This window comes from Ciona robusta, chromosome 12 (genome assembly GCF_009617815.1).
Source record: "Ciona robusta chromosome 12, ASM961781v2".
NCBI lineage: Eukaryota > Metazoa > Chordata > Ascidiacea > Phlebobranchia > Cionidae > Ciona > Ciona robusta.
Genome location: NC_143246.1, coordinates 1,843,496 through 1,853,032, shown reverse-complemented (window position 1 = coordinate 1,853,032; position 9,537 = coordinate 1,843,496). Strand labels below are relative to the sequence as shown.

The 9,537-nt window shown below is 36.1% G+C and overlaps 1 protein-coding gene and 1 non-coding gene across 2 annotated transcripts; both read left to right on the top strand.

Annotated features, from left to right (window-relative positions):
- The first annotated feature begins 264 nt into the window (after positions 1–264).
- Positions 265–336, top strand: Trnap-ugg (transfer RNA proline (anticodon UGG)). The gene has a single exon. It is a non-coding gene; the product is annotated as a tRNA-Pro (tRNA).
- Positions 337–1,246: 910 nt separating this feature from the next.
- Positions 1,247–8,756, top strand: LOC149726360 (uncharacterized). The gene is made up of 5 exons (XM_089889844.1): positions 1,247–1,366; positions 5,243–5,516; positions 7,258–7,405; positions 7,820–7,926; positions 8,163–8,756. The coding sequence occupies exons 2-5, from the start codon at positions 5,265–5,267 to the stop codon at positions 8,421–8,423; spliced, it is 768 nt and encodes a 255-aa protein (XP_089745970.1). The 5' UTR covers positions 1,247–1,366; positions 5,243–5,264; the 3' UTR covers positions 8,424–8,756.
- The last annotated feature ends 781 nt before the right edge of the window (positions 8,757–9,537 follow it).

Sequence of the window (9,537 nt, the reverse complement as noted above, 5' to 3'; positions counted from 1 at the left end):
AATGAATGAATGAATGAATGAATGAATGAATGAATGAATGAATGAATGAATTTTAGCATACCGTGACGTGGCAACAACAATCGTTATAACATGGGTGTTGTTTTATTTCTACATCTCGTGTCCGCTTACAAGGTAACACATATGTAACTGTGTGGGTATTTTTTCTTTATTGCTGGCAATTTTTACAACATTAGAAATAAATTGGTTAAATTGCAGTCGCACTATTTAAAAACGACCATCATATCCGAAGCGCCGATAAATGTCGGCTCGTTGGTCTAGGGGTATGATTCTCGCTTTGGGTGCGAGAGGTCCCGGGTTCAAATCCCGGACGAGCCCATTTTTAGTACGGGACTGTGGCATAGGGATTGGTGCGTCTACTTTAATCCAAAAGAAGAACCAGAAACACCAGTTCTTAAAACTGCGTTATGTCAGCAATATCGATCAAAACTTTTTCAATTAGACATTGCAGACATAGAAGTTATATTTTCCATCTTAGGACAATTTTAGTTAAGGAATTAGTTGCTATATATAGGACTGTGGGGTAAGGTGGATATCGTTGGAAAATAATATCCCTTATTTCCCAATCGCATTTTAATAAACAATTTATAACTCATTTTTTTAGAATCGTGGGGATAGGGTTACATATATTTCTGTAAATATACTTGTTTACTACACCAATGGAACGATGGATGTAAACATAGATTTTCCGAAGCTACTACCATGGTAGGGTGGGGGAAGATGGGACACCTTTTCATTCTATTTTCCCGTACATTTTGGTAGTAAACAAAGAAATTTAAGGAATTATACAACCTTGTCCTCGCGACTCCCATAGACCGTTGTTAATTGTTTAAAACACGACCAGGTTAATTAGATATTTTGTGCTAAAGGTGTCCCATCTTTCCCCACCGCACTATATATTTTTTTAAGTTCGCCAAAAGGGAGTTCTGTATTCTCCAATGAAAAATAGGCTGGAAACCGTTTGTGAAAATTCCAACAAAAAATAATAATCTAAACTTAACTCTCTCATGTAAACATTAAAGGAGAAAAATCACAATATTCAAACTTTTTTATTCGTCTTTTCGATTACGCGGTAGCGAAGGTTAAAAAATATTTAAAACGAAAAGGTAGAATACAGCGACAAATCGACAAAAAGCGTTCAAAACTATTAAAAGTGCACCGACGTTTAAACAAACAAAACAAGAGGTCAAGTAAGGTCTTCCGTTATTTAACATGCGGTGTGGTTCTGTTATCTGTTTGCCTTGCACCCAGTTTCCATTGAGTTATTATGATGTCACAGGAAGACGTGCAACGTTCATTTCCGATACGTTTTCATTTGACAGGTGGCTGGAGGTTCGACTCTGTATTTGTAAGTCTGTAAGGATATTTTGCTTTTTTTCATAAAGTTGATTAACGTTCATTAAAATTAAAAATGTTTATTCAAATTAAAGAAGTTATATAGTTTATTTATAATAAAGTATATGTAGTAGAGTGGGGAAAGACGGGGCCATTAATCTATTCATACTATTTTTTGCCCCATTTGGTAGTAAACAAAGAAGATTTAAAGAATTATAAAACCATTCTCACGACTTCTCATAGACCGTTGTTATTGTTTAAAGTGCAATTAGCATATTTGGATATTATATGTGCTAAAGGTGTCCCGTCTTCCCCACCCTACCATACAGCGTTTAATTTAAGGCAAGTTATTACAAATGTTTTTTTTTAAGTTTTTTTTTTTTTTTTTTTCAGGCAAAACGAAGTAGTATCAACGTATGTAGCTTTACAATATTATTGGAGTACAAAATAATTTTTTCGCGTGTTCTAAATGCATTTAGGTTATCGTAAGATAACTTAGCTCAAATTTTAATCAATAATTAAGCAATATCAAGCAGTAAACTTGTTTCATGTTTTCTAAAATTTCGTGCTTGCTCAACTGCGACGTAGGTATTTTGAGCAAAAACAATCACCCACAAAGTTACATACGTGATAACTCGAAAGCGGGCCTGATATATGTATGGAACAGGACAACCGTGTTATAACGACTGCCGTTTCCCCGCCACAAAATAATAAATAAGTTAGATTCGTAAATTAAATAATTTTGGTGGTACGTATAACGTTTTACATTTAAAGTTACAAAATGGGTGGGGTAAGATGGAACTTCCATATCTTTAATTTACTTATTTGGTTGCAAACAAAGAATATTGACGGATTTGTGTAACCATAGGCCCACGACTCTATAATAGCATTGTTAATTGTTAAAACACAAAATATCGGATTTAGGTGCTTACAGTATTTCGACTTGCCCCACACTACTTTGCTATGTAGCCAACGTAAGTTTAAAACACCAGCTTTCTAAACTGCGAAAATAATTTGTTAAATCATGTATTGTTTAATACTTAAACAAATATTCAATAACCAAATCGGTATGTTTTAACTAAAAGCATGTTTTAAAAAAGCTTGTTTTGTGTTTTGTCGCTATATCCTGTTTTTTTTTGTTTAAAATATTTTAAATCTTTGCTACCGTTATTGAAGTGGCAAACAACGGTATTATTAGAGAAGGACGGGGGAGGATGGGACACCTTTTAACTCTATTTTCTCGTTCCATTTGGTAGTAAACAAAGCACATTCAAAGAATTAAATAACCGTATATCCTCACGACTCTCATAGGCGGTTGTTAATTGTTTAAAACACAAACAGAATACTTGGATATTATGTGCTAAATGTGTCCCATCTCCCCCACCCCACTACATCAAATGTTTTACAAAAGAAACCGCAAAACATGATTAAATATCAATGTACAGACGGAGTCGTTTTATCTAAGTGACAGTTCATTTAAATGTTATTTATAGACCATTTAAATGTTACAGTGGTCTGAATTAAAGTCGGACGCATGCAATGTACCTACGCTAAAGTGCGTCATAGAGTATGCAGTATAGTATGCTGACGCAATACTGGCAAGTTAGTCTACTACCCGCATACGTAGATATGTATATGTGACTCCATACCATGGTGTGGTTATCGCTCTGCTGTCTACTTGGTAAAGGTGTGGTTAAGTCCTGGAAAAAATGCGGGTTCGACTCTCGGCGGTTTAATTAATGCGGTTCTTAGCACAACCGCTTCTGAAATTCTCCCGCCATTTATTCTGACGTCAATTAATTTCTCTCAGTTTAGACTCAAGAGTGATCGAGATGGTAATTTAAACGACCTCGACTGACCGGTCTGCGAAGTCAGTTTACATGCAAATGTATCGAACCGGATGTCTGAACGTTGTATGAGACAGTTTGTGGTCAGAGCAGTGCGACATATTTGGTATCCGGTTCAAAATTCATAAAGCAATTCCTGATGGGTATTATTGCTTATAAGTTTTTATAATAAGCGCATTACTAAAACACGATCCCTTTCTCCAAGTTTAAAGTGTGCCTTCACTCGCACCCATGTTTTTGCGCTTCGATTTAATCAAAGTTGGTTGAACCGATGTGAAACGTACAGGGTTCAGCAGCAGACAGAGTAACGCAGTTCGAGGAAGTCGATGTCAAACGCTGCTTAACTTTTGACTAATTTTCGCTGAGGCTAACTCGGGTCTGTTCGGCATAAGAATCCATTCGCGGACATTGGATTCATGTAACGTAGCGCAGTACGGGTGAATACTATTTCATGGAATCATTTTGGAAGGCATAAAACGTAGCCAGCGGACCGACTTTTGGCATTCATGTCGATTCACTAGACGTAGCAGCAGTTCTAAGTCAGCCATTTTTAAATAGTCGTTTGTGTAAGCAGCATGAAAGGGCAAAAGTCAGACCAGTTGCTATTTGCAATTAGTAGACAGTCATTTGATTGCAATGAATAATTATTAATATAAGAGGACTTCTTTTATGGAGTAATATTAAAAATGTGGTCATTAGTTTACAACTGCGTCGTGTCACATGTCAATTGTCTTTTATTAAATTGTTTACTCAAGCAAGAGTTTTGTGTTATTTTAGGATGAAATATAGTTAATCGCTGGCATACCAAGCTGTGATTTTAGTCAAGTTTACAAACAGGAATATCCTGATAAGTGCGAAAGTTGATCTCCGTTTGCCAATTCTCAGAAAAGTAGTGAACGCAGCCCACATTAAGTAGGTCGAGTTAGAAGGTGACCTTATTAACGCAGGCGAGGTAAAGGGGCTAAGTTAATTCTTGGGCGACCATGGCCAAATGCGCTGCTTTCTGGGAAATTGAGTGTTGACGGTGAACACATTGGTTTAGAAAGTTGACCTTTAGGAATTGTGATCTGGCAAGCGAGTTGCCCTTGTTGGGTGGCCATACATATAAGCGTTGTGTGCCTACCTACCGCTTATTTCTCGGAAGTGTGTTTAGCGTAGGTGTGTGTTTACTGTGTGTGGGTTCGTACAGCGTATGCGGCGCTTAATGTGCTCTGGCAACTAACTGGGACTTGGCACGCTAGAAGATGTATGTATTATAGTCTATAGGGCAGCGCGCATGTGACTTATAGCAGCCGTTTCGTGTGAAACAAGGGCACAGAGAAGCTGAATCACGATTCGATGCGCCGTGTCGGGCTATTATCACGAAATACATGCATGGGTCGCTATCTCGGCAGCTATAAGCGAAACTCCCCTAAAAGTAGATCTCGGTTTAAGAATAAATCTTCCAGGCATTGCTGCTAAACCAACACGAAAGTTAACGCGCAGACCGATATGCTTTGCAGAGCTCGAGGTATTTTGTTTTTGCCGTAACTTTGTGTGCCAAGCGCGATTCAACGTAGTACAACAGTAAACAGTGCGTTATAACTTGGCTGCGTGCCAGACGTACAAATGATTCACTGAATGCAGATAACAACAGTTCAAATGGGTTGCAGCAATGCGCAGTAATGGTTATATGCGTTCTGGCACGTAGTGACTTTCCAGTTTGTCTGGCAGCGGTTTGGTTTCGCCATATGATATATCTGATTAGTCTAGTTTTAAACCCAAAATGTTTTCTATGCGAAGTCATTCTGTACCAAAGTGGATTTTCTAGGAAATATAGATGTGTGATATGATAAGCAAGCGTTTCACGCACTATCTTGGTCTGTTATCAAATCAAAGCATCATGCTAACTGTGCAGTCTGTATTACTTAGCTTAAAACTACTTTTTCTTCTCTGCTAAACGATATACGATATATAACTAAACAATCTATAACTTTCTTTTAATGCACTCAAGAAAAAAATATTTAACTCTAAAAAACCTTTAAATTTTATTATGTTTTTAGGTCGTTTTCTACTTAGACAATAATGAAAATAATATTGGCTGGACTGCCTAAAACCGGCACGAACTCGATTCGAGAGGCATTGACAATGCTGGGGTATCAGGTTTACGACGCCGAGAATAATTTTGAACATCTGCACGACCAATGGACAAAAATTATGACCGTTGGGGGAACGGCTGACGATTTTCGAGAGATGTACAAAGACATAGATGCCACATGTGACGTACCAGCATGCCACTATTGGGAAGAGATGCATAAAGCTTTTCCGGACGCAAAGGTACATATATAGTTTGTATATGAAGTAATAAATGGTAATATATTTGTGGCTTTATATATGTTCGTGATTTTTATACATCTTATATGCTCAGCACTGTCGAGTTATAACAACGACATGACTATTAGTCGTCTTGTTTTAAATAACTATATTGTCTCATATATTCATATATTTAGTAGGGTGGGGGGAAGATAAGACACCTTTTCGTATATTTCATCGTCCTATTTTTGGATACTATGTGATAAAGGTGTCCCGTCTTCTCCCACCCTACCATATTGCCCAACGTCCTGTCTTTTACATTCTGGTAACAATGACTATATGCAAAAGGTGCAGAGTTCATTTGCTATATTAATATTTAATTCAGGGAATATGTAATACTGCATACGTAAATTATACCATGACCATTCCCGATTTTTCTCTTGGAATTTCCCGCGTGTGCTGTGTCATTTTTAAATGTACAATAAAAGGACAAAAGGTCGAGCAAAGGCCTTTGCGATTTAAATTCCTAACATAGTACTGTATGGTAAAACGGGACACATCTGGCACTTATATTCAAATATCCTGATCGTGTTTTAAATTGTTACCGATGATTATGGGAGTCGTGAGGATACGGTTTTATAATTCTTTGAATGTTCTTTGTTTACTGCCAAATGGCACGAAAAAGTAGAATGAAAAGGTCTTCCATATTCCCCCACCCTACTATATAGTAATACATAGAAGTCGGGGCAAGATGGATCGTGTTTTTATTTTATTTTATCGTCCCGTTTAGTACAGTAAACAAAGAATATTTACCGAATTATTACCGCAGTATTATGACATTGAAAGAGCGTTGTTAATTGTTAAAAATAAGATTATGTGCCAACGGTTTTTATCTTTCCCAACAGTATTATATATATATACTATTACATTAAAAGGACACTCGGTTTTCGCGGAAGTTAAATATTTCGTTATAGTAATCCATCAACAGAATAAGCAACAATATAAGTGACTGATTTTGAATGTGTTTTTAGTCGTGACTTCCCTTAAAAAATTAGAACCACCCAAATACTGACGCCCGTGACATGAAGAACGATTTCATGACTAATGTCAAATCTTAAAGTTTTGAAATATCAACCCCTAGTTTGGCCATTGTGATTTTTAGGCGCGTTAACGTCATAGGTTATCTTAATTTGAAAGTTATTTATACTTTATTGTGGGTTTAGAAGCCACTGTTTTATTTAACACTTTTACTTAAGTTTTTCCCCATATAACTTGTTTTAACGGCTTCGTTAATTTCCTTCTCTTCCCTGTTTTCGGTATTAATGTATTCGAAGAGATAAATCTAACTTATATTTTGTAAAAATAGATTTTATGTTATATCATATGTACACATAAACAAAATTATAGAATGCATTAATACAAAGACATATAATAACATTAACTTTGTATAACTAAAAGATGCACCACTTAAAATACAAAATTTATCTAAATTATAACATGCGCATCTTCTTGTGCCAAAAATCAAATAAACCTAAGCATTTTGCAAGAAAAAAAAGAAATCGTCTTGTATTTTTTAATTTTAATCTTGAAGGACCGATGTTTCGTCTGCCATGCGTCGAGTCACCTTACAAGCTAAGGGTTTGCCTTTATAAGGGTGTTTTCCAATGACACACACTCCCGCAATGATAGCAGCAGCGTCGGGCCTTGACCCCTAGCCCCTAAGCCTTATACTCATAACCGCAACTAAAACAAGTAATATTTCTAGATCTTACTGATGGTTCGAGATACAGAAGAAGAATGGTTGGGAAGCATGAATCTACAAATGCGAATGTTGTCAACGTGTGGACTCTACAGCGCCATCAGCCGGCTGTCACCACACTGCTCTAAACTACAACGATTTCTCAACAACGCAAGTATGTTAGCGTATAAACATGCTATCTATCTAAAATTCTGTGGGGCAAGATGGGATACTATCAACACATAATATCCAATATTTCCCAATCCTGTTTGAACAAAAACAACGCTGTTTTACAGTCGTGAAACTATGGGTATTAAATTCTGAAAATATTAATTTGTACTGCCAAATGGGACGAGTAAAGAAAATGAAAGCATATCCCATCTTACCCCACTTTTCTAGACTTCTACTAAATAAAAACCTATTTACTTGGGACTAAATAAATGTTAGTCCAGGCGACTCCCATATAGACCGTTATTAATTGTTTAGATCAGAACATTTAGATTGTCTGTGCTAAAGGTGTCCCGCCTTCCCCAACCCACCCTATAATTTAACATAAGCCACAATATTTAATAAATGTTTAATTAAACAGTTCGTATCGCCTTCGGTTCGGTTCCTATTTCACCTTGGGAGACATACGTTCCAAACAACCAAGCCTTAAGAATTGCATACAGAAATCACAACGCAAGAGTCTTACAGGTATGTATGTACAACTTAACAGATTGTATGTTAAACTATGGTCTTGTAAATTAGGGCTAAAGCATAATGAAAATGAAAATATACACGAAAAAAAAAAATAGTCATCCAAAAAGTTACATACAGTGTAACTCGTAGACAGACACGAAGTGTATGAAACACTCGTGGTATATCGACCATATCGTTGCCCGCCATATAAGAATAAGTAAGTTACATTCATTCTTGATTTTTTGATATAGGTTGCACCAAAAGACAAACTGTTAGTGTACAAGTGTTCGGAGGGTTGGCCCAAACTTTGCAAGTTTCTCGGCTGCCAAATACCAGACGACGATTTCCCACACAAAAATAAAAAAGGCGAAATCCTAAAAAACAATATGAACGACACTAGCCCAGGTTACCGGCAGATAAAACGTGAAATAACAGTTTCGCTGTGTGCCTTCGTGTGTGGCATAGGTTATCTTGCATACGTGGTGGCACACGCGTCTCGTATTATCTTTTAATTCTTTTTAATTTACTGTATGTGTTAGTTCTAATCTGTAAGATATAATGTTTATCGTTATTTAAGCAGTGTTTGACTCGTGTTTTGCCTTTAATTAATAGAACAATTTATATTTATTACCAATGTGTTATAAGTTCCCGAAATTCCCACTTTCACCGTATTATACAAGTATTAGATTTTTATGTATGTTCTAAAGTTTCAAAACACCATTCGAAGTTCATGGGATTTTTAAAGTTTCTAGTGTAATTATTTGTAAAACATTCCGCTTTCGTTAGTTATTGTACCGAATAATTGTAAATTTTCGCGTATGCATAATACAAATCAAAGTATAAAATCCTAAATGTGAAAAAATCTAAATTTAGCGATTGAATACTTGACGTGCTGAGATGTTTTGGTTATCCAAACCAAGAGTCTGCGTGTATAAGCATGTTTATTTACGGACACTGGCCCAACTCACTGCTTTAAAGATTGCGCTTCAATATCACCACCTAGCGACTGCCTATTTTCGTTTGCTGTATTTTCGGCTGTTAAGTAACCTATTTTAAAAGTTGCCTACGGCTATGTTATAGTATTATCTAAATATACAAACTATATTGCCGACAATAAAATATTTTGCTAAATTCTTTAAAATTCTTTGCCGAAACACGCCTAAACATCTATATCGAATTTATGTTACATAATACAGAATCAAGTATACGGTAACATATAAAATTTTAAATTAAAAATTTGTATACAAATTTTCACTAGAGAAACTTGAAAACGTACTGAAGAATTTTGGGGGCGTGTCTTCACGTCACCAATTTGTTTGGCAGAGGGCGCAGTACCTCAGCATATAGTATTTGGTTGCCCTTGAAAACTTCAGTCACAGTCAGTTGTCGCCGTCACTGCACGCATTGCACAATGAAGTTGTTAAGTGATAAAACGAAATGGAAATGGATTTCGCTATTTTTGTCTAGGTCGTGATGTTAAGCTGACGAAACGTATTGTAAAAACGGCAGAATGTGTAAATAAGTTTAGAAGTTTTACATTAAATAAAATAAGAAGTCTGTTTTTGTGACAATGTGTTTTGGTTTAATAGTAAGATTTTTCTGATAAATGAATTTAATATTTAAAAT

Bases quoted from the DNA above. Each gene is read 5' to 3' on its own strand.
- LOC149726360 (XM_089889844.1), top strand. From the start codon at position 5,265: ATGAAAATAATATTGGCTGGACTGCCTAAAACCGGCACGAACTCGATT. The intron at 5,517-7,257 runs GTACATATATAG...TAATATTTCTAG, and splicing joins AAGCTTTTCCGGACGCAAAG to ATCTTACTGATGGTTCGAGA. The intron at 7,406-7,819 runs GTATGTTAGCGT...TTAATTAAACAG, and splicing joins ACGATTTCTCAACAACGCAA to TTCGTATCGCCTTCGGTTCG.